At 42.6% G+C, this 25,215-nt stretch overlaps 1 protein-coding gene across 3 annotated transcripts in view; it reads left to right on the forward strand.

Annotated features, from left to right (window-relative positions):
- SPAG1 (sperm associated antigen 1) overlaps positions 1-25,215 on the forward strand; it is a 184,513-nt gene that overhangs the window by 91,976 nt on the left and 67,322 nt on the right. For 2 of the 3 annotated variants that reach the window (XM_030217278.1, XM_030217295.1), the window contains 3 exons: positions 5,459-5,890; positions 6,706-6,805; positions 22,244-22,396. In XM_030217278.1, the coding sequence (XP_030073138.1) occupies positions 5,459-5,890; positions 6,706-6,805; positions 22,244-22,396 (685 nt within the window). The remainder of the gene's footprint in view (positions 1-5,458; positions 5,891-6,705; positions 6,806-22,243; positions 22,397-25,215) is intronic. The other variant, XM_030217286.1, reaches the window with a different exon arrangement.

Raw genomic sequence — 25,215 nt, forward strand, 5'->3', positions numbered from 1 at the left:
GGTCATTTTCTTGGTGGCAGTCACTTCAGCTCGTAGAGTCAGTGAGCTTCAAGCCCTAGTAGCTCATGCTCCGTATACCAAATTTCATCATAATAGAGTAGTCCTCCGCACTCACCCTAAGTTCTTGCCAAAGGTGGTGTCGGAGTTCCATCTGAACCAGTCAATTGTCTTGCCAACATTCTTCCCCCGTCCGCATACCCGCCCTGCTGAACGTCAACTGCACACATTGGACTGCAAGAGAGCATTGGCCTTCTATCTGGAGCGGACACAGCCCCACAGACAAGTCCGCCCAATTGTTTGTTTCTTTTGATCCCAACAGGAGGGGAGTGGCAGTCGGGAAACGCACCATTTCTAATTGGCTAGCAGATTGCATCTCTTTCGCTTACGCCCAGTCTGGGCTGACTCTTGAGGGTCATGTCACGGCTCATAGTGTTAGAGCCATGGCAGCATCAGTGGCCCACTTGAAGTCAGCCACTATCGAAGAGATTTGCGAGGCTGCGACGTGGTCATCTGTCCACAAATTCACATCGCATTACTGCCTACAGCAGGATACCCGACGCGATAGTCGGTTCGGGCAGTCGGTGCTGCAGAATCTGTTCGGGGTTTAGAATCCAACTCCACCCCCTAGGCCCATTTTTATTCTGTTCCAGGCTGCACTCTCAGTTATTTGAATAAGTTTAGGTCAATCTCAGTTATGTCCTCGCCGTTGCAAGGCCCAATTGACCATGTTTGTTGTTTTGAGTGAGCCTGGGGGCTAGGGATACCCCATCAGTGAGAACAAGCAGCCTGCTTGTTCTCGGAGAAAGCGAAAGCTACATACCTGTAGAAGGTATTCTCCGAGGACAGCAGGCTGATTGTTCTCACCAACCCGCCCGCCTCCCCTTTGGAGTTGTGTCTTCCCTTGTCTTTGTCTTTGCTATTTACTGGACTGACGAACACGAGCGAGTTCGGGCGGGAAGATGGTCGCGCATGCGCGGTGTGTGTGCGCGCGCGAGGGCTAGCATACGTCTTTGCTAGAGAAGATCTCCGATTGAAGGTCTGCCGTGGACGTCACCCATCAGTGAGAACAATCAGCCTGCTGTCCTCGGAGAATACCTTCTACAGGTATATAGCTTTCGCTTTCAGGCTTACCAAATGTGAGGGACAGGGAAACACCCTTACAATTCTGCAAGCTTAAAATGACTGGTATATTGGGCATGTAATCCTTTGAAATACATTGACAATGATGTCTAATGGTTGTCACGCTTGGTTTCATTTTGATACTCTTTTTAGACCAATGGAAGCTACAAACTTAGATGGTAAGTCCTTCAGAGACAGGAAAATATGTACTGTGGCTCACTCAAACTCACCTTAAACGCTACTCAAAAGATGTGAGTTGAATCTAATTTATTGACAAGAAACCTCTCCTAATTGCTGCTTTCCTCCAAATCAGAGACAACATAGATAAAATATATGTGCATGTATGTATGCACATGCACAGAGGTGTTGAAAAAAATTCTATGATCCATGCTTGGCATAATTTCCTCACTTTTGTATTAGTGCCTCTCTATTTTTTCTTTAGTGTGCCCTTTGCTTAGGGTAGTTTGATAGTATAATTGACTGTTGTGTAGCTTTTCAGTATGTAGATCTAAGGGGTGTGTCTGTGGCACTGGGCACTTCCTTAGCTTGTAGAGGGACTATGTTTAATCATTTGATTTTGTTTTTGGTTAATAGTTAACCTTCAGTTGGGGAGTAAACTACTATGAATAATCATTTAATCAGATGAACTGGCCTACAGTTTCTAAAGAATAAGTTAGCCCTTTATACAACTTTGAGGCCTCAAAGGTCTTCTCAAGAAGTATCTCTAACTGTACTCTCATCAAAAGAAATCATGCGATGTAAAACCTCCAAGTGAGCCTTTTCAGAAGTAGGCCCCCCTCCCATGCCTAACTCAGTAGTACTACTGCTTCAGGAAGCAGGTGAAAGCCTTTCTCTTCTCTCGACCCTTTAGTGGCTGTGGCAACTGACTATTCACTAAATCTGCATCTAGACTAGCTTGCCACACACCCTTTAACTGAGACTAGTTCCACATACTGTATTCAACTGTGTAGATAATCAACTGTATATATAATTTGCATTTAATCTAGTCACCCATGTATTTATCCCATTGCCTTTATCTTACCCATCTTGCTATCTATATATCTCAACTGCACCTATTTCCCCTCTCTTTCCCGCGCTGCTTATTAAAATGTTACATCATGTGGAGGGGTATAATCGAATGGGGCACCCAAGTTTTCCTGAGGGCGTCCTCGCAGGACGTCCCTGCGAAGGGGCGGGGAAACTCGTATTATCGAAAGAAGATGGGCGTCCATCTTTCGTTTCGATAATACGGTTGGAGACGCCCAAATCTAAACATAGGTGAGGGGTGGGGTGATCAACAGAGATCCCTGTATGTCTCTGTTGATCACCCCACCCCTCACCTATCCACACCCATCCTGTTAGAATATCAATGATATGCTTTGATGTCCCCATGCATACCTCCTACCCACCCCCATCCTCCCACCCTGTCAGACTGTCATAGTAATGCTTGAATGTTTTCACTTATATACACTGTCAGCTAGCACATTTGCTTATTTCCGATCTGACGAAGAAGGGCAACCTTCAAAAGCTAATCAAGAAATGTATTAAGTTATGTCCAATAAAAAAGGTATCATCTTATTTTCTTTTCCATGTTTTATTTTGTTTGATTTCTATTGATAACCTTAAGAGTGGACTAACACGGCTACCACACTCCTCTACTTACCGATTCGGAAAGGAACGGGCATGCATGAAGGAAATCGCATGCAAACGAACTGCTCACTGTTATCTCATTTGCACAAGATTTCCTTCCTAAGGAGGGGAAGCCAGTGCAGAGCAGCCAAGCATTTTGCGTGGCTGCTCTGCGCATGCCAAAGATGGCTTCATACATGCAGACAAGCTGCGTGTATAATAGCCATCTACAACCTTAAATAAATTGCCATCTAGAACCTTAGAAAAATACAAGTCCAGGTGAAAACGTCCAAGTGCTCGTCAGGGACATCTTTTTTTTTTTTTTTTTTTAAGAGTATGGGTGAAGGATGTCCTTTGCTATGCCTCCGTCCCTGCGACGGCAGTTGAGGACGTCCAAAATGTGGATGTTTCTGTGTGAAGGACGTCCATGCCTTTGCTGTGCCTCTGACACCACCTTTATTTATTTGGATTTTGGATCACAAGTAGCAGCAGGGGGATTTGAACTGGCCACCTCTGGATTGCAAGACCAGTGCTCTAACCACTAGGCCACTCCTCCACTCCATTCCCTTGAAATTTGGCCATCCCTGGGGAGGGGCAATTCAGGACGTCCAAAATGTTTGAAAGAAGGACATCCACGCCTTCGCTATGCCTCCGCTGACACACACATACCTCCCCTCCCAGGGACCTGCATACTGCTGCGATGGACCTGAGTATGACATTTCAGGCTGGCAAAAAAAAGTTTTTAAAGTTGTTTTTTTCGGGGTGGGAGGTGGTTAGTGACCATTGGGGGAGTCAGGGGGGGTCATCCCCGATTCCCTCCGGTGGTCATCTGGTCAGTTCAGACACCTTTTTGAGACTTGGTCGTAACAAAAAATGGACCAAATAAAGTCGCCCAAGTACTCGTCAGGGATGCCCTTCTTTTTTCCATTATCGCTCAAGGACGCCCATCTGTTAGGCACACCCCAGTCCCGCCTTCGCTACGCCTCCGATATGTCCCCCGGGAACTTTGGTCGTCCCCACGACGAAAAGCAGTTGGGGACGCCCAAAATTGGCTTTTGATTATGTTGATTTGGGCGACCCTGATAGAAGGACGCCCATCTCCCGATTTGTGTCGAAAGATGGGCACCCTTCTCTTTTGAAAATATGCCTGATTGTGATGACTTCATAAATATCATGCTGCCTGTTATGCTGTATCATTTGTACTCTCTTGACATTTATCATATTTCTGTTATATAAATGTTCAGCTGTGCTGGTTTATTGTGTATATTTCTGTATCATAGTAGTGTCTTACTAGATTTAATTTGGGTGTATCCTAGTTTCCTCATTTTAAATGTGTTTTAAACTGACATTTGGTCATTTTACAGTATCACTTGTCATTTTATGTTAAAGCTGGTAATGCAGTGTAAGTTGTTATTAAGCTATACTTTGTTTACTGCCTTGGGTGAATCTTTTCATAAAGACAGTTAATTAATTCTGATAAATAAATGAATAATTTTAAATAAATAAAATGGTCTTGTTGTTAGAGTGGACACAAGCAAGCATTGATAGGGTGAAAAAATGCAGAATAATCAAGTCAGAAAAAATACAACTAATCTTCCAAATTCCCTTAAATTCTTTATAGGCATAAGATTAGAATTAATTTTCAGTTCTAAAAGTAAGTATAAGGATAGACATATAAATAAACCTTCTTTAGTTTTCATTGATTATGGGGTCCTTTTACTAAGATGCGTTACGAAATGGGCTTAGTGTGTCCTAACATGGGACTTGCTAAGCGCATTTCTAGTGCATCCATAAAATAGGGCATTTTCATTTTAAAAACATATATATTTCACAGGTCGTGTGCTAATGTCATTAGCACACAGCAACTGCGAATAATTAATGCAGGAGCACTTACTGCCTTCTATTTAGGAGGTGCAAAGAGCTCCTGCATTAACAAGTTACCGCATGCTAATGTGAACACATTAGCTGGTTAGTGCGTTTATGCCCATTCCCACCCTTGCCATGTCCCTGTTAAAAAAAAAAAATTTTAAAAATTAGCATGTGCAAATAGGAAAACTACTTCCAGATGCTTTAGCACATTCTGTGGTAAACCTTTTTTGGTGCACTAATCCCACATTAGGGTTTGGTGCACCTTAGAGGGCCCCTAAATGACTTAAAATATCTGAAACTCTTAATTTATTTATTAGAAGGAATACTTTGTCTTTGGTTTAAATGTGGAATTATATCTGAGGATGTTGAATGATTTTTTAAAAATTTTGTTTTCTTGACCAAACTAATACATAATGTTCAGTTCATAAATACAAGCAAGAAAAGTGTTACGTTTATGCTGATTGATAACACAGATTAGTTTGATGGTAACTGCTTGTAAAATTGCAAGAGTATAAGGATAAATCAATTATCCTTTTAAAAATAACATTATAGAATTAAAGGGTTACCTGGAAGGTTGGATATTGCACCAGTAAATGAGGGTGGTAATTTGCTAACTTGAAAGGAGAGGTGGAATTGATATATTTATATTACTGTGCAATGATAAGCTGCCTTCTAAGGTGCTGCCTAGTCGTCTGATATGCAGTGTAAGTACTGTGGCAGAATTGTCTCTATAGGTTGCAGGTATCTTGATACTGCTTTTTTAAAGCTCCTTAGCTAGACACCCCTCCTGTGCCTTGGGAGTAGTTCATTCCTTTGATACCAACACAAATCTTCCTTGTAGAAACTGGTACACCAGTGGGAGGAGAGATCGCAAGTAAGAAGAGTGAAATGGGGAATGCACCAAAGAAGTTTTCTGCCAAAGAAGATTGCTGCAAATTTGAAGAGAATCCTACTCAAACAAATAAGAACGAGTCACAAAGTCAAACGAAAAGCCTCCCTGAGAAGAACAAATGTTTATCAAAGCAGAAAGGAAGTGAAACTAACCAGCATCTGAATAATGAAACAGAAAAACAACATAAAAGGAATGCCAGAGATGACGACGTTGAGCAGCATTCTGGATCAGAATCATTGCCACATGGGAAAGAGTCATCTATGTTACTCCCTTCTACAGCAGTAGAACTGAAAAGTGAAGGAAATGAACTTTTTAAAAATGGGCAGTTTGGAGAGGCGGTGCTCAAGTACTCAGAAGCGATTGAAAAGCTGAAGTGCTTAGGTAAGTTGTATTCTTGCTTTGCCTTGTGTAATACTAAGAATGCTGTCAAACATGCTGTACAAGCTGTAGGCAGTCCCTACCAACCCAGAAACTGACAGGTCAAATTCCTCAGTGTGACTAGTAATAGGTACCTTTATTATGTATGTCTACAAATATACATAGAAGTAAACTGGGTAATGCAGGCATGTGCTTTCATTTGCTTGCAGTTTTTTTAATCATTCCATGAACTACAGTAACTGTACTGAATAAACAAAAGCTGTTCAAAGGTTTTGAATCATCAGCAAACTGTACTACAGGAATGCAGCATGGAAAATATTGTACCCTTATGTCTGGTAAAATGAGTTTGCTAATCATTTTTATTTGATTTATTAATTAATGTACCACTTAATACAAACAGTTTTAAACCTGTTTATAATAAAAGAAATATAGTAAACTAATAGAATAAAACGCCTATAAAAAGAAGAAAACATTGACTACTGGGACTTATTGAACAGCATTCATATTATCATAGTATCAGCCAGCACTTAACCCAAAGCTTTATTGAAAAAGCCTAGGGCCGCACTAGAGGCGCGTTAGCGTTTTTAGCATGAGCTAACTGTGTAGGCGCCCATAATATCCCTTTGGGCGTCTACACAGTGTGCGCTAAAAATGCTAGCACCTTAGTAAACAGGGCCCCTAGTTTTTAACACCTTGCAAAAAGTAGAATAACATGAAATACTGCTAAATTCTCCTGGTAGAGGATTCCAGAGCAGTGAACCTACGTAACTGAACATTCTTTTTCTAGTATCAATTTGAAAGATTGTAATTCATTTCAGAAGGGAACAACCCAGAAGATATAAGCATCTTATACTCGAATCGAGCAGCGTGTTACCTTAAGGATGGAAACTGCAATGGCTGTATTGAAGATTGTAGCAGGTAAAATTAATATTATGATTAATCCATTGGAATGTAATTATAGCTAACCGTTCTCTATAAAGGCTTGCATATTATCGTTTTTGTGTTCTGTCCAGAAATTATAAATTAGCCACCTTATTTAGAATACCGTAGGCTATTTATCAAGTCTATGTAAGAAAAGCTCATCAAGAACCTGAGAGGCCTATAAATGAAATGCAGCAGTATTTTGAGTAACACACAGGTTAATGTCTTTCTCCTTTTACTCATCATATGCATTGTGACAGCTGAAGACTGTGCAATTAAACATTTTCCATTCAGTATTTAAAAATAAATTTTAATAGTCCATCTGACACTGAGAGAAACAGCACGTTTGTTGATAACAGTTTACATTATGCATCGCTGATCTATAATTCCAATGAAGCAACATCAGCAAAAATGCACAACAAATACTGCTTTTGCTTTTCAGTGAGCTACAATATTGAAGTATAGCATACTATATAATTTTCATAACACTGTTAAAATGATTTATTCCTTGTTGAATAACTGAATAATAAAGTTTATTAGAACTTTCTGAAAATGGATAATAATTCTAACTTTTCCCACATTTGAGTTTGTATTGCCTTAGATCAGGCGTTCTCAACCTAGTCCTCAGAACACACCCAGCCAGTCAGGATTTAGGATACCCAAAATGAATATGCATGAAATAAATTTGCTTAAATTTGCATGCAGTACTTCCATTGGACACCTGAATGGTTGGGTGTATCCTGAGGAATGGGCTGAGAATCACTGCCAACTATGTAGCATATATGGATTTATGCCAGACAGCAGATCCAAATCAAAGTAGAAGACACACAAGACAAGGTCATAAGTGTTAATGGCTGATAGACAAAAACCAGCTAACATGACCATGTTTTGAAATTTCTTCATCAGGGAGGCAAATGTAATGAGTACAAATATAAAAAGAAATGTATTAACACATAGAAAACTGCAAAATAAAAAAGACATCCTGTATAATAAAACGCACCTCCAACATTCTGAAGCTGACTGCATGGCTGAGGCATTCCTGCTCTCTGTATCTATCTCCTGAATTGACATCACGTATTCCGGGTTCGTCACAAGCAGAAGTGACCAACCACACGAGGTTTCTCGGCTTCAGAATGTTGGAGGGGCATTCTATTAAATAGGATTGATCAGTTCCTTGAAGCACAGCCAGAGCTCAGCGTCCTGCACAATTATGCTCAGACACCAGAGAGAGAGGGGGGCCTGACACCAGAGAGAGGGAGGGAGGGGGGGGCCTGACACCAGAGAGGGGGGGAGGTGTCTCTGACACACACACACTCTCTCTCTCACTCTCTCACACTGTCTCTCAAACACTCTATTCTCACACTGTATCACATTCACTCTCTATGTGTCACACAGTCACTCACACACTCTCTTGGTCTCATACACTCAGTCTCACAGAGAGTCTGTGTCTCACACACACTTGTATCTGTGTGAAACACACTCTCTCTCTCTCACTGTGTTTCACATACGCACTTGCACACACTCTCATTCTCACAGACACACTCTCTCTCTCACAGACACACTCGCACCCAGACTCTCTCTCTCTCTCTCTCACACACACTCGCACATTCACTCTCTCTCTCACACACAGTCACTCTCACATACACTCTCTCAAACATACACACTCCGAGGAAAACCTTGCTAGCGCCCGTTTCATTTGTGTCAGAAACAGGCCTTTTTTACTAGTATATCATAACAGCAAAATAGTGTTTGCCAGGTAACATACTTGGTCTGCATGGTTTGTATTTTTATTTTTACCAGCAGACCTACATATAAATATATATTATTTCAACCACAGATTTACCATCCTCAGTATGTCTGTTAAAATGTTTTTTTATATACTGGATGATGAGGTGCAAACATATCTTTTCTGTCAGTGAAATTGTTGAAAGCTGAATAAAAAATGTTCTCCAAATGCAAAAGGCAAAGGCCATTTAGTGGTCAAGAGAAGACTTGACCTATCTTATAAGAGACTGTATCTTGATCATTCCTAAAATAACCATGAAAGCCAAATATCTTATTTGTTATATTACTGTGTGTCACGAAAGGCCTAGCCACCCGCCTGGGGTTACCCCACGGTCACTTAGAGGGTTTATCCCCAGCACAGCTCAGGTCCACCTGCACCTGCCACTTGTACTTTACACTAGCACCCTCCTCCCACGACTAATATACCTGAAATAATTTTTGTCACCCCTTCTTACATGTCTATCCATTCGTTCTTCTGCTTTCGCCAGATATATATCTCTCTTGGCTTCTTTCAGTTTCTTTCAGTATTCCTCTCTGTGTTCCTCTTGAGTTTTTCTGTATCTCATGAACGCAAACTCCTTAGCCTTTATTTTCTCAACCACTTGCTTGGAGAACCACATCGGTTTCCTTTTTCTCTTGCTTTAATTACTCTCCTTACATAAAGGTTTGTAGCCATATTTATAGCTTCTTTCAGTCTGGACCACTGCCATTCCACTTCTCATATGTCCTCCCAGCCCATCAGCTCTTTCTTCAGGTATTTCCTCCATTTTACTGGTCAACATGTTTGAAATCCAGGACTGAGTTTTGAGTGGCTGCCCTCCACTTCAGCTGTTGTATCAAACAAAACTGTTTGATGGTAACTGCTGCCCAGATGGGCACCCACTGGGACATTTGACACACTTTCCCCATTTGTGAACACCAGATCCAGCGTCGCTTCCTCCCTTATGGGTTCTGTCACCATTTGCCTGAGCAGAGCACTTTGAAAAGCATCCATGATCTCTACTTCCCAGGAACAAATCTCACCATAAACCCCCCCTTATATTGTACGGTGAGCTCTTCAGGAGCAGAAAAATACCTACTTTACCTGAGTAGGATCCAAGATGGTGTTGTGGTACTACGTATCCGATGGAGCTCTTTGTCTGAACTGTTGGTTTCCGACTTGCTTGTGGTGCTTGCTGATCACTGTGATGGGGAAAAGATGTGCAAAGACTCGGGATACTCCCTCTACCCCCATGCTTGGGCAGGCGCTTTGGCAATCCATGCCAGATCAGTTTCAGACTAGGTCGGTGAGAAGCTTGGCTGAGCTCACTGGTGCTTCAGCGTGCAGCAGCATAGACGGGGTGTCCTTCAGTCCTATCAAATGCACAACACCTCCTCAACCCAGAAGCGCTTCAGTGACAGGGAGTCAGCTGCTTCAGAGCCCCATGATTGTATCCTCTGAGTGGCTGGAGGGGGCCCCAGTCGCAGTTTCTTCTCCCCGGGGAGATGAAGTAATGGTTTCCAGTATTTTGGATTTGCCTGTTCTGCAGACTGTAACTTCCTTGGCTCAAACTCGAGTGCCTATGGCTGCTTTCACTGTGGTTCATCGGGTTATGGAAAAACCAACTGTGGTGATGCTTGAGTCGCTGTGGGACGCAATCTAAGGCTCCATTCTTCACTTCAGGAGGTTTCAGAGGAATTTTCTGTTGACTTGTCTCATACTTCTGATGCTGTTGTTACATAGGCACAGGTATCTGACCAACAGGCTGTCAAAATTGGGAGTATATTAGTGCAATTGCAAGAAGTTCATGTTGAACTTTAATTAAGGATAGTAACTACTTGTATAGAAGACAGGAATATCCTGAGAATCAGATTCGGAAGAACAATTTTTGTTTTACCAATTTTCCCAAATCACTACTTGCAACTCCAGTGGATATGGTTAAGAACTATTTGATTGGGAATGCCTTCAGACTCTCTTCTCCCGATAGCAAGGGCATTTTATGCCTTTGCTGTGGGTAGTGGTGCTCCACAAGGACAGCAGGGTCCAAGCAGCCAACAAGGAGCTATAGCTATGATGAATATCACTGATTTTTTTGAATCCTCATTGGACTGTCTTACTTAAAGGACCACCATATTGGCTATCTTGTTTGCACTAGAACCTGACAGTCCCCATCCCTTCCCTTTCCCATGGGCTCTGTCCTCATCTGCAGAAGCCTCAAACAATTACGATTTTTTTTCTTTTTTTATGCTTTTATTTTGAAAACTTTTTGTTTGTACACAGCAAGTATAATAAAATAGATTGATAAACTTTGCAAAAAATTCCGTTTCCAACTATATGATGAATTACATAACACAACACCAAGTAATAGTAGCACCCCCCTCCCCCCCCTCCCATACCCAGCTCCCCTTCCAGAATATCATGCATAAATGACTCTTTTACTGTAACAGTGTACCTAATTCAGGACCAGTTAACCAATGTATATAAGGGTCCCAGACACAATGATATGGTATCAATAGACCACAGCGCAAAGCCGTCAACTTCAACATTAGATGTATATAGTCTAGTTTTTTCAAAATGTGGCCAACACCTGGAATAGTGGGCTGTTTCCATGCGCCACCCAACACTAACTTACTAGCCACAAACAGCGAGGTAACCAGCTGGTGCATATGTGGTTTCACCCCCTGGGGCTTAACAGGCAATAGGCAGTGCTCCATCCTCAAAGAGTACTGGGCTCCTGAAAGACTAGACACCAATTTTAGCACCAGAGTCCAGAACATTTGGGCCTGTGGGCACGTCCACCATATATGTACCATATCACCCTCCAAGCCACATTTACGCCAACACAAAGCTGAGTTCCCAGGAAACATTTTGGAAAGCCTCTTGGGCGTATAGTACCATTGGTATAAAATCTTGTATCCATTTTCCATCATGCTACTTGAGACTGAACCTCTGAGCAAAGATGCAAACATAAACTTCTGATTGATCATATTCAAAAGAAGTGCCCAATGCAGATTCCCATCTAGACACATAGTACATAATTGGCTTACTATAGGAGGGTCTTATATAGTCAGGAAACACAGCCCCTATTCGCTCCACCCCTCGGTGCCCTTTCCAAAAATGTCTCGTCTAGAACTAACTCTAGCTTGTTTAACTGTAAAATTTTGCACCTGTTGGTATTGAAACGCATGAGTAGCAGAGAGGCCATATTCCTCACAATTCTCCTGGAATGGGATGAGTTCCTCCTGCACCCAAAACTGGCTAACAATATGATTTTATATTTAAATCTTTTTATTAAAGTATAAAAAGGAATAATATGCTGTGCATCTATTGTGTATAAATTACAAATAGAAAACAATAATAACTAGCAGCTATAATAATCTTCCTCACCACTACCCTCTACCCTTCCAACCCCAACAATAGCTACTGCCCTAAGGAATCCTAATCTACCCTGTTAAAATGTCCAGGGGTACAATCTCAGGGTTTAGTCTAGTTCTCCTGTCTTCCACAGTCCTTCATACAATAGAAGATGTCTTCTTAGAAGAAGTGCTGGTAGCAAGATGTACAGGATCCCCCATGCAAAGTTTGCTAGTTGTGGCCAGCATGTTTGCTTGTTTTTCCCAAAAATCAAAATATCGTCTGTATCACTCAAACATAAATAACAGTCCAGTTCATTAACAAGCTTCAAAGTAGAAAACACAGGGACAAAGTTTGTCCACGTCCCTGCCCCGTTCCCATAGGATCTGTCCCCACTCCATCCCCGCAAGCTCTGTCCCATCCCCATGGTTACTGCAGGTCCCTATCCCCATGTCATTCTCTATTCTGCACTCCACAGAAACGGAACAAGGTACATACATCAGTAGCAAATACAATATAAAGGGAGTCTTTCATGAGGAACTTTGTCAAAAGGGTTCTGAAAATCTAGATACACTACATCAACCGGCTCACCTTTATCCACATGTTTATTCACATCTTCAAAGTAATGAAGCAAACTGGTGAGGCAAGACTTACCTTGGCTGAATCCATGCTGACTGTCGCATGTTGTGATCCAAAGGTCACTACTCCATCCTCATCCTCCTCGACCTATCCGCCGCTTTTGACACTGTCAATCACAACCTACTTCTTGACACACTGTCCTCCTTTGGGTTCCAGGGCTCTGTCCTCTCCTGGTTCTCCTCTTATCTCTCCCACCGTACCTTCAGAGTACACTCTCATGGTTCGTCCTCCTCCCCTATCCCGCTCTCTATTGGAGTTCCTCAGGGATCTGTCCTTGGGCCCCTTCTTTTTTCAATCTACACCTCTTCCTTAGGCTCCCTGATCTCTTCTCATGGTTTCCACTATCATCTTTATGCTGACAACACCCAGCTTTATCTCTCCACACCAGAAATCACTGCGGAAACCCAGGCCAAGGTATCGGCCTGCTTATCCGACATTGCTGCCTGGATGTCCAACCGCCACCTGAAACTGAACATGGCCAAGACTGAACTTATTGTTTTCCCACCCAAACCCACTTCTCCTCTCCCTTCACTCTCTATCTCAGTTGATAACACCCTCATCGTCCCCGTCTCATCTGCCCGCAACCTCGGTGTCATCTTCGACTCCTCCCTCTCCTTCTCTGCGCATATCCAGCAGATAGCCAAGACCTGTCGTTTCTTCCTCTATAACATTAGCAAAATTCACCCCTTCCTCTCCGAGCACACCACCCGAACTCTCATCCACTCTCTCATTACCTCTCGCCTTGACTACTGCAACCTACTCCTCACCAGCCTCCCACTTAGCCATCTATCCCCCCTTCAGTCCATTCAGAACTCTGCCGCACGTCTTATGTTCCGCCTTAACCGATATACTCATATCACCCCTCTCCTCAAGTCACTTCACTGGCTTCCGATCAGATACCGAATACAGTTCAAGCTTCTCCTACTCACCTACAAATGCACTCGATCTGCAGCCCCTCCTTACCTCTCTACCCTCATCTCCCCTTACGTCCCTACCCGTAACCTCCGCTCTCAAGACAAATCCCTCCTTTCAGTACCCTTCTCCACCACCGCCAACTCTAGGCTTCGCCCCTTCTGCCTCGCCTCTCCCCATGCTTGGAACAAACTCTCCGAGCCCATACGCCGGGCCCCCTCCCTACCCATCTTCAAATCATTGCTCAAAGCCCACCTCTTCAATGTCGCCTTCGGCACCTAATCACTACATCTCTTCTCAGGAAATCTCATATACCCCAACTTGACATTTCGTCCTTTAGATTGTAAGCTCTTCTGAGCAGGGACCGTCCTTATTCGTTAATTTGTACAGCGCTGCGTAACCCTAGTAGCGCTCTAGAAATGTTAAGTAGTAGTAGTAGTAATTAAACCATGTTTGTCTATGTGTTCTGTAATTTTATTCTTTATAGTTTCCACTATTTTGCCCAGCACTGAAGTCAGGCTCTTTCTCATCTGGATTGATGCCTGCAACAGATTTGATCACATTACCCCATTATTTGAGGGAGGAACACTGGTTGCCTTTTCTCCTATTGGATCCCATTCAAAATTATAAAGATAACCACCTGATCTTCCATTTTGGTTTACCAGAATTCTTGGCCATTCTGATTATTCCACACTGTTACAGATGTAGCAATCATCTGAACACAATTGCTTGGTAGTTCTTTCTCATCATAAAATTCAGATAGAGATCACGGTCACTCCAGTTTTAGGGTTCTGGCTCCTGTTTCTTGAATGGTGTATCCTTTAGATCTCACTCAAACTAATCAGTCACAGGCAGTGGGTGTAAAAGGGAGGGATGAGAGATGATGGGGGGAAAATGGAGAGGTTGGGTGATGAGGGTGCATAAAAAAAAAAGACATTGGGTAGAACCAAGACAAAGAGGGATAAGACTGAATGGAGGAAAAACTGCAGGAGGAATCAAATAGGATAGAGAGGGAGGAAGAGACTTTGGAAGAAGAGAAAAGAACAGAGAAGTAGAGGTGGATGTAGGCAAAAAGGTTTCTTTAGGAGAGTCATTGAAAGGCTATAGTGACAGGGAAGTTTGAGAGAAAATCAAATGGGGAAAAGAATCCACTTATTAACTTGCATCTTGAAAAATCCGCTCAGGTTATTGATTGGTTGTCTAACTACAGACCCATTGCTAATATTCCAGTGGGTTGCTGTACAGTTAACAGATTATTTGGAGGCACATGATATTTTCCATGATACTCAATTTGAATTTTGGCAGGATTCAGTATGCAGACCCTTTAGTTCTTTTCTTTCTTGCGGACAACGTGTTATTGATGCAGCTTGACCTGTAGACCATGATTTTCTGCTGCATAGGCTGGATCAAATAGGGATCTTGGGGAAAGTTCTGCAATGGTTCTGAGGATTTGTATCTTGAAAATACTTAGAGTGAATATGTTGAAAGATGTTTCTGTTTCTTGGAGGATGAGTTGTGGGGTGCTATAAGGGTCCCCACTTTTGCCTATTTTGCTTAATCTTATGATCTGTACCTTTACCTTTTGGATTTATGGTTAAGTTTTTATACTTATGTTTATCTTTATTTGATATACTGCACTTATTCAACAAAGGTGAAGGCCGTGAACAATAAAATACTACTACTACTAATAATTTATTTTTGTTACATTTGTACCCTGCGCTTTCCCACTCATGGCAGGCTCAATGCGGCTTACATAGGGCAATGGAGGGTTAAGTGACTTGCCCAGAGTGACAAGGAGCTGCCTGTGCCTGAAGTGGGAATCGAACTCAGTTCCTCAGTTCCCCAGAACCAAAGTCCACCACCCTAACCACTAGGCCACTCCTCCTCCTCATTTCTGCAGTGCTGCTTGACGTACGCAGCGCTGTACACTGGACATGAAGAGACAGTCCCTGCTCGACAGAGCTTAACAATCTAATTAGGACAGGGAGGACAAAGAAGAGATAAAAGGCAGTCCAAATCTAGATAGAAAAGATATACTCAACCAGAGATCAATCATCCACAAATATGTTTCAAAACAGATATAATAAATTAAGCTTATCTTGATACTCTAATACAGGTGCACCACATGTCTCAAGAACCACCCTCCAGTACCACATCATAAGCAATCAGAAATAAATGGGTCTTAATTAACTTCTTACATTTCTGCACAGGAGTTAAACAAAAAAATGTGCATTTCCATGTAGAAGCCAAACTTGCTATAGTAGCAGAAGGGAAGTGTAAGTTGTCAAGCAGTAGCAGAACACAGTGATCTACCAGGAACATAAAGCAAGATTAGTAAAGTCAAATATGATGGAACTCCCTCATCTAATATCTTATGCGTCAAGGTTAAGACCTTGAACTCAATCCAACTACAAATTGGAAGCCAATGATAACGTGCCAGTAAAGGAGTCATATGATCCCATAATTTAGCTCTACACAGCATACACACGCACCACTGCATTTTGCAAAATCTATAATCAAAGAATATTAGCATTCGTTGCTCCTGCATAAATAACATTGCAATAATCTAAAGTAGAGCTCAAACGAGCATGTAACAAACAATATAATGAAATTCATGAAAATATTTGCAAATCCTCTATGCATTTGCTGTCACTTGTTCCTCAAAAGATAATCGAAAGTCCAGCCTTACCCCCAGTTAGGCAAAACAGTTCACAGTTTGTACAATAGTTCCAGAAATTGAAAGGATTTGAATCGGTCTTTCATAATGTCCTGAAATCCAACATGCCTTGTTCCTGTTTCTCCTACTCAGCTTGATATGTCTGATTTTTTGCACCACTGTTTTTCGCTAGTTCAGAACTGGATGAATCTGTACCATTTTAAATTTAATTTAGATACAGTGTGCTTGGGTCCTTCTTCCTGTTGCCCACTATCCAGTTGTGTTACTATTCAAAATCATTCTTCTACTGTCGAGCTAATTCTATGGGTATTGGGTGTGATTCTGGACTCGAGCCTTACCATAGATCAGTGAGCTGTCTAAAAAGGTTTTTTATGTTACAAGAAGATTGCACAGTATTAGGAAATGTTTTGCATTTGATCATTTTCGGATAATTGTGCAAGTTTTGGTTCAACCTTTGCTGGATTATCTTGTGTACGTGTTGTCCTGGGAATTTGAGGGGACTTCATACCTTGCATAATAGTGCTGCCAGGCTGGTAAGTCATACAAAAAAATTTGATAGGATCAGTCCAATTCTAAGGAGACTGCACTGGCTTCCATTGCAGGCCTGTATTTTTAAAGGGCTGTTCATTGGTGTTTAGATCCATCTCTGGTCAATAAGCAAGATAATTAGCCGCTATGAGGCGTATTTTCAAAGCACTTAGACTTACAAAGTTCCATGTTCTATAATAATCTATGGAAATTTGTAAGTCTTAGTGCTTTGAAAATGAACTTCTGTGTCTCTTTCACGGAGAGTAAGGTTGTTGCTTGCTAATGACACTTTGATTTTACATTTTCCATCAGCAAGAGGTATTAAATATAGTTGATTTGCTAAAATGCAACTAACTTAACCAAGTCACTCTGATGTGGAATTTTTTTCCCTTGTGTATTAGAAGCATTGTCTAAGTTTTTTAAAGAAATTAATATTTGTTTGGTAAATTTCTTCCAGATCATTAGATTATGTAAGTATTTTATACGTTCGTTTTAATTGTATTTCCAAGATATGGCTAGTTTTTCTATTGTAATCCGCGTAGAACCAGTTTTGGTATTCAGCAGAATATAAGAATAAATATTGTATTCTACTTAAATGCTTGATCCTTGGCCCCATCCTCTTTAATGTCTCTCTCTTCCCGTTTGCTTTTTTACTTCAGTTTCTCAGCTTTACCTTTTTTACTTATGCCGATGATATTCAGCTCTTGGTTCCATTAGACAGCTCCTCTACGACACAGTGGCTACAATATCTTCACACCTGGGCGAAATTGCTGACTGCCTTTCTAAATCTGATTCTTATCTTTTTGATTCAGATCTCGGTCCCATCATTTGGCCTATCTAAGATCCATGGCATTGAAATTTCCTACAGAGATTCCATAAAGATTCTGAAAGTCACTCTTGATACTTCCTTACTGTTTAGCAAACACTTCTCCAACATACGAAGACCTTTTTCACTTAGAGACAGATTCACTGTTTACCCTATGCTTGAATTTTCTTCTCTCAGGATCCTGGTTCTATCACTGGTTCTGTTGAAGATTGATTATTGTAATTCACAAAACTATGGCTCACCATAGTTTATCCAGTTTAGAAGACTCCCTACTTATCCAAAACACAGCCACCAAACTACTTTATGGAAAGAAAAAAAATGATCATGTCACCCTCTTGCTAGTTTCCAAACTCTGGTTGCCGGTGTCCTTTTGTATTTCTTAAAAAAATATCAGACCATCAGGCACCAGGTCATACACACTGGAATACCATCCTTTCTTTCTAATTTTCTTATTTCTTGTGCTCCCTTACCCACTCTTCGCTCTTCCACTCAGCATCTTCTCACTGGTCCATTCCATCGTCACATCTGGCTAGACACTATCCTTAATTACTGCTTCAGTGTCAGTTGCTCCATCCCTCTGGAATTCACTTCCACTCCCCCTTAGGTTTGAACACTGGTATCATAAATTTAAATGTGCCCTTAAAACTTAACCTTTTCAAGCAGTCCAGTCCCTTATCCTGAGATGGTCAGCTGTAGCATACTAACCTGTATGGGTTTTTCTTTTTCTTTTGCCATACCTCACTTCTCCCTTATATGTTTAAAGACTGCATTGTAAGTAAATTTTTGTCCCTTTTCTACTTTCCTCTTGTTAATTGTCCACTTTATCCTAGTCTTTTTTTTTTCATACAGCGTCCTCCCTCCCCTTTTTATTTTAACTTTGAACCATTTAGAAGTATTATGATTTGTGGTATACCAAAACTAAAATGAATCTTGAAAATCAATTGAAAGTTAGAACAGAAAAAAAGAAGAAAAATGGAGAAAAGAGAGAATAAAACATAATATCCAGAAATACTGGAAAGGATAGAAAGCTACTTTATTTATATGATGCAAAAATAGTTTTACATATTATATGTAAAGTTTATGCAAAGTCATAGAAATGCATCACAACAGACTTTTGCCATAAATTTACCCCTGAACTGACAGAGAGAACTTGGTGGTGGGAGGGGGGGATGGAGGTTCTGATTGTTCCAAACACTGTAGCTGTATTTCAATTGACAGAGGCACCTTATAGACTAACCAATTTATTAAGGAGCTTTCGAGGACCAGAGATCACTTGGTTATTCTATAAGGTGCCACCTATCTCTGTGAATTTTGTTACCCCAGACTAACAGAGCTACCTCTTTTAAACTTTTTGTAGCTGCATTTATATCACATAGTTCGTAATATTTTAAACAATCCAGTCACTATTCATGCCTAAACTGACTGCAAGATTAGTCTTTCTTTAGCATTAGAAGTGTTAGTATTAGGGGAGACAGACAGAAAACGAACCAGTGTCCAAGTGATCATTACTCTACTACTTCCTATAATGAGGGTGACCAACCTTTCTCACAAAAAGAATGCACAATAATAGGAAACCTCCCCTTCAGGAGTGGTGGGTGGGGGTTCACACTCCCCTACTCTCAAGAAAGTGCTGACTCTGGGCCAGATGCACTAAACAATCCCTTAGCGAATCGGTAAGGAACGGGCATGCATTAAGGAAAGGGAATGCAAATGAGCTGCTCGTTATAGCTCACTTGCATTCTCTATTCCATCGTTAAACAGTCGGCCAATCGGCCGGATGCTCTGCGCATGCCAAATACACCTTCCTGTGCCGCCCGAAGACGCCGCTCACCCCCTCCAATGCGGCTCGACAGTGCAGTTGAGGACGCCCATCCCCCCCCCAAAACGCTCATTTTGGCCATCATTCCCCCCCCCCCCCCAAAGATGCCGCGCTGCTCCCCCCTTCCGATGCGGCTCGATCCAGAGGACAGTGCAGTTGAGGACGCCCATCCAAAAAAAAAACCGTCCATTTTGGCCATCATCCCTCCCCCCCCCCCCCCCCCCCCCCCCCCCCCCCCGCGTTAATAACAACATCTTTTTTGGCAGTGCTTCACTCAGCTGAGAGACCTGGAAGTCCCTGAGCCTCAACTGCACTGTCCTCTGGATCGAGCTGCATCAGAGGGGATGAGCAGCGCGGCGGCGGCGGTGGGGGGGGGGGGGAATGACGGCCAAAATGGAAGTTTTTGTTTTTTTTTTGGATGGGCGTCCTCAACTGCACTGTCGAGCCGCATCGGAGGGGGTGAGCGGCGCGGCATCTTGGGGGGGGGGGGGATGACGGCCAAAATAGATGTCTTTTTTTGAAGCGGAGCGCTATTTTTTTGTTGTTGTTTTTCATGAGTGAAGGACGTCCATAAAGGACGTCCCTGACGAGCACTTGACTTTTTTTTTCCGCGATTTTTTTGTTTTTGCTACTTTTGTAGCAGTTTTTCAATCCCGTGCAGCCCCAACGAGAGGTGCAGACCTCTCATTAGATTTTCCAGCGTTAAGGCAATCGAAAAAAGTTAGTGCATCTCATTACAATAGGGTTTCTACACAATTTGATCATCTGCATTCCGTTTTCATTAGCTTCTATCTTTGTCGGAAAAAAGTCTTTAGTGCATGCCAAGGTTTACTACTTGCTTGTTAATGGCTCGTTAAGTTTAGTGCATCTGGCCCTCTGTCTTCTTCTCATCCCAATCAGTCTCTCTGTCACACTATTCCCCCACCCTCATCCCACCAATCCCTTCTTTCTTTCACCATGTGCCCACCCAATATGCCCGAACCATACTCTTTCCCCGACCATGCCTTATCCACCACTCATCTTGCTCTTGCTATCTCTGCCTCCACACCAACAGTCTGTCTCTCATTTCCTCCCCCACCATGCCCCATCAATCTATCTTTTTATCGTCCCCCCCCACCTTGTTCCTACCTGTCTCTCTTTCTCTGCCCCCTCCCATGAGCCCATCAGCCCCTCTGTTTTCTATCCTAGCTTCAATCACACTTTCCCACCTTGATTCCACCAATCTGTCTCTCACCCCCCTCCCCAAATTCTTGAGTGTTCATGTTCACTCAGTGCCCCCTCGTTGCAAACTCTCTCCGTTACTCAGTCCGTGCATCTCGCATTCCTTTTCTCACCCTTATTTTCGCCTTCAAGTCTCTGCTCTCAAATTGGAGCTCTAAACTGTTTATCCTGCCTCTCAGGACACACTCTCCCTCACCTTCTCCTCATCTTCTATTGCCCCTCCCCGTCTCTTCTTCTGAGCCTAGCCATCAGTAGAAAAGGACTGGTAGTCCAGTTTATATACCCCACTCCTTCGGGTGCTACCTCCTCTTCCTCCCATGTGGTTCAGTTCACCTGTTTAACTCACATGGTGGAAAAGGTCCTGGGTTGCACAAGTATGTTAGAAGGACTGACTGCAATCCCTCTTTCTTGTTGACCTGAGGGGGAAAAAAGTAGAAATGTGGGGCCAAAGAGCCAGGTGCTAATTCCTCTATCATATTAGGTTCCCTCATCATGCCAATTTTCACTACTTGGAGCTTTGGGACTAAAGCAGAGAATGTGCTGAAGCTTGAGCAAGAAGGCAAAAGTAGAGACTAATAGACGATTCACCACTGGAGACGTGAGTCCAACAGTCTTTATTATATCAGAGATAACGACCCGACACAGGCCGTGTTTCGACGCTAAAAAGCGTCTGCATCAGAGGTCAATAAATACACTACAAATCAAAACATATAACATATAAATAATGCCAATAAAAACATATATGCACATCCATATAGAGATATGAAAATTCAATAGACACTGATTTTCTGATCAGAGGTCAATATGCTCAAATATGCTTAATAACCATTAAAACAGCATACATATATTCAAAAGATTTAAAAAGTTTTTGGCTTCTGCTAATATAAATAAAAAAATATGAAAATATAAATATTATGTGTATATTTATATTTCCAGTGGTGAATCGTCTATTAGTCTCTACTTTTGCCTTCTGTGATTCGTCATCGTAGAGAACTTTTCCTGTTCTATATTTTGAAGCTTGAGCAAGATCTGAGAGATTGGAGCTGTAGCCAGAGCTATTAATTGTACCCCTACAGTTAAGGAAATCAGATGTACCTAATAAAGTTTGAAGGAAAAGTTGAAATAAGCTGCAGTTCAGTGAGTTTTCAGATTCTTCATACCAAGCCACAGAAACTTTTGATATGCTATGTGCTAAGGAACAATATAAAAAGCCTATAATATTCCATTATATAAATCTTAATTGTTAAATATTTCTGAGTAAGTGGTTAATATTTTTAGCCATTCTATACAATTAGGACCAAATTCTATAAATAGCGCAGAAAAATTGGCGCCAAAAAATAATGCACTATTCTATAAACAGTGTAAATATCTAAATTAGGCATGGATTCCCCATATTCTGTAACATCGCATGTAAATTCTAGGAACGCCCCTGATCTGCCCATGACCCACACATGGCTATGCGACTAAAATTGTGCGTGTAAGTGTCAATTAAGGCCAAGCAGTGCCAGTAGTTGATCATTAGCCCAGTTACTAGTACTAATTGGCTCGTTATTCAAATTGCACATGCAAATTCATTGCACACCTAAATTTTCAGGCACAGTTTTAAGTGCCATTTATAGAATTTGGGGGTTAGTGTATTGAGATGGTTATATAAAATTTTGTTTTTCCTTTATTTACTCTCTTCTTTTTTTCAGAGCCCTGGAACTTCAGCCATTTTCCCTTAAACCTCTTCTACGTCGAGCAATGGCATATGAATCTATAGAGCGATATAGGCATGCATATGTAGACTACAGAACTGCACTTCAGATAGATGGTGGAATTCTGGCAGCAAATGACAGCATTAACAGGTAAAGCCAGTTGTGGTCTGCACTTAATAGAGATGGCATATAAAGCTGGCATCTTTTTATTATCTGGAGAAGCGGAGTAGTGTAGTCAACAGGACACTTCCAGAAGAAACCATGTGGACGATGACGAAGTGTAAAAACAAATTTGTTTTTACATATCTTCATCATCCACTTGGTTTCTTCTGGAAGTGTCCTGTTACTACACTACTCTGCTTTTCCTCCGGTGACAAGAGCAGCTCCCTTTCCTACTTGCTCCAGCCGGGGCACTGTCTACATGCTGCCATCGCGCTGGCCTCCCCCTGCCGCACACACTATTTTCACGCATTCATAAAAACCAAGCACGTGCAGGGACAGGGCAGCGGCAGTACGTTGACAATGCTGGCAGCTGGAGCAAGAAGGAGAAGGAGTAACACCTGTAGCTGGTGGGACTTCAGGATCTCCACCAACATAGGTATTTACAGTAATGCTTTGAGTTGGCACATGGGGAGGGGGATGTGGAGACTGCAAGTGCCCACACAGTTTGCTTAATGTCCCTTCCAAGATTTGAGGTCTGGCTATGCCTCTACTGTAGTCATTTTGAGCACTAGCTGTTTCAGTGCTGTAACTCAGGTTTCTCAGATGGTGCGTGACTATTTGTACATTTTAATTAATTTAAGCCATCTTAAACTATGGTTCGGAGAGACAAATTCTATTTCAGGGCAGATTCTCTGGATGCTGCTCTTCATTCTGTTGTCTGTCTTTCTGATGAGTAGTCTAATTTGCTTCTGATCTGTGTGCTTAGAAATGTAATCATGAATGCTGTGGTGTGGCTGTAATTTCTTTTATCAAAATGAGTTTTTCTTTTAGCTAATAACTCTATAGTGCCATGAAGTTTCGCTGTTGAGCCATTATCCCACACAGAGTATAAGTAATAATAATAATGATCATAGTTCTTATATACTATGACATGTGGAGGGGATAACCGAACGGGGACGACCATTTCTAAGAGCGCCCATCTCTGAGGATGTCCCCATGAAGGGGCGGGGCATCCCGTATTATCGAAACAAGATGGGCGTCCATCTTTCGTTTCGATAATACGGTCGGGGACGCCCAAGTCTCAACATTTAGGTCGCCCTAACAGATGTTTGACCTAAATGTTGAGATGGTCGACCTTAGATATGGGCGACCTCGGTTTTCGCTGATAATAGAAACTGAGGACGCCCATCTCAAAAACGACCAAATCCAAGCCCTTTGGTCATGGGAGGAGCCAGCATTCGTAGTGCACTGGTCCCCCTCACATGCCAGGACACCAACCAGGCACCCTAGGGGGCACTGCAGTGGACTTCACAAATTGCTCCCAGGTGCATAGCTCCCTTACCTTGGGTGCTGAGGCCCCCAACCCCCCCCCCAAAAAAAAAAACCCACTCCCCACAACTGTACAATACTACCATCAGTGGCGTACCAAGGGGGGGCCGGTGGGGGCGGTCCGCCCCGGGTGCACGCCGCTGGGGGGGTGCCACGCCGGTCAGCGTCATTGGTTTCCATGCTCCCTCTGCCCCGGAACAGGTTACTTCCTGTTCCGGGACAGAAGGAGCATGGAAACCAACGACGCTGACCGGCGCGCGGCACCCCCCCCAGCGGCGTGCACCCGGGGGGGGGGAGGGTTCTTTCGCCGGGGTGGCGGGGGTCGCGCTGCACGGAGGGGGGGTGGGGCGCATCAGCGCCCCTCGGAACGCCACTGACTACCATAGCCCTTATGGGTGAAGGGGGGCACCTACATGTATGTACAGTGGGTTTCGGGTGGGTTTTGGAGAGCTCCCATTTACCACCACAAGTGTAACAGGTAGGGGGGGGTGGGCCTGGGTCCGCCTGCCTGACGTGCACTACACCCACTAAAAACTGCTCCAGGGACCTGCATACTGCTGTGATGGAGCTGGGTATGACATTTGAGGTTGGCATAGAGGCTAGAAAAAATGTTTTTGATTTTTTTTTTTAAGGTGGGAGGGGGTTGGTGACCACTGGGGGAGTAAGGGGAGGTCATCCCCGATTCCGTCCGGTGGTCATCTGGTCAGTTCAGGCACCTTTTTGAGGCTTGGTCGTGAAAAAAAAGGGACCAAGTAAAGTCAGCCAAATGCTCGTCATGGACGCCCTTCTTTTTTCCATTATCAGCCGAGGACGCCCATCTCTTAAGCACGCCCCCGTCCCTCCTTCGGTACACTGCTGACATGCCCCCGTGAACTTTGGTTGTCCCCGTGACGGAAAGCAGTTGAGGACGCTCAAAATCGGCTTTCGATTATGCTGATTTGGGCAGCCCTGAGAGAAGGACGCCCATCTCCCGATTTGTGTCGAAAGATGGGCGCCCTTCTCTTTTGAAAATGCCCCTGATAAGGCTCAAAATGGTTTACAATGAAAATGTGAAAAAAATTCACAAGATAAGATTGTATAATCCCACAATTACAATGAATCAGGGCAATTCTATTCTAACTCTGTTGAAAGTATTTATCAAACAACCAGATTTTCAACCATTTTCAAAATTTTAAATAACTGACTTATAAGTACATAAGTGTTGCCATACTGGAACAGACCGAAGGTCCATCAAGCCCAGTATCCTGTTTCCAGCAGTGGCCAATCCAGATCACAAGTACCTGGCAAGATCCCAAAACAGTACAATACATTTTATGCTGTTTATCCCGGAAATAAGCAGTGGACTTTCTCAAGTCCATTTTAATAATGGCTTATGGACTTTTCTTTTAGGAAGCTATCCAAAACGTTTTTTAAACCCTGCTAGGCTAACTGCTTTTACCACATTCTCTGGCAACGAATTCCAGAGTTTAATTACATGT

Source organism: Microcaecilia unicolor, chromosome 1 (assembly GCF_901765095.1).
Source record: "Microcaecilia unicolor chromosome 1, aMicUni1.1, whole genome shotgun sequence".
In the NCBI taxonomy this organism is placed as follows: domain Eukaryota; kingdom Metazoa; phylum Chordata; class Amphibia; order Gymnophiona; family Siphonopidae; genus Microcaecilia; species Microcaecilia unicolor.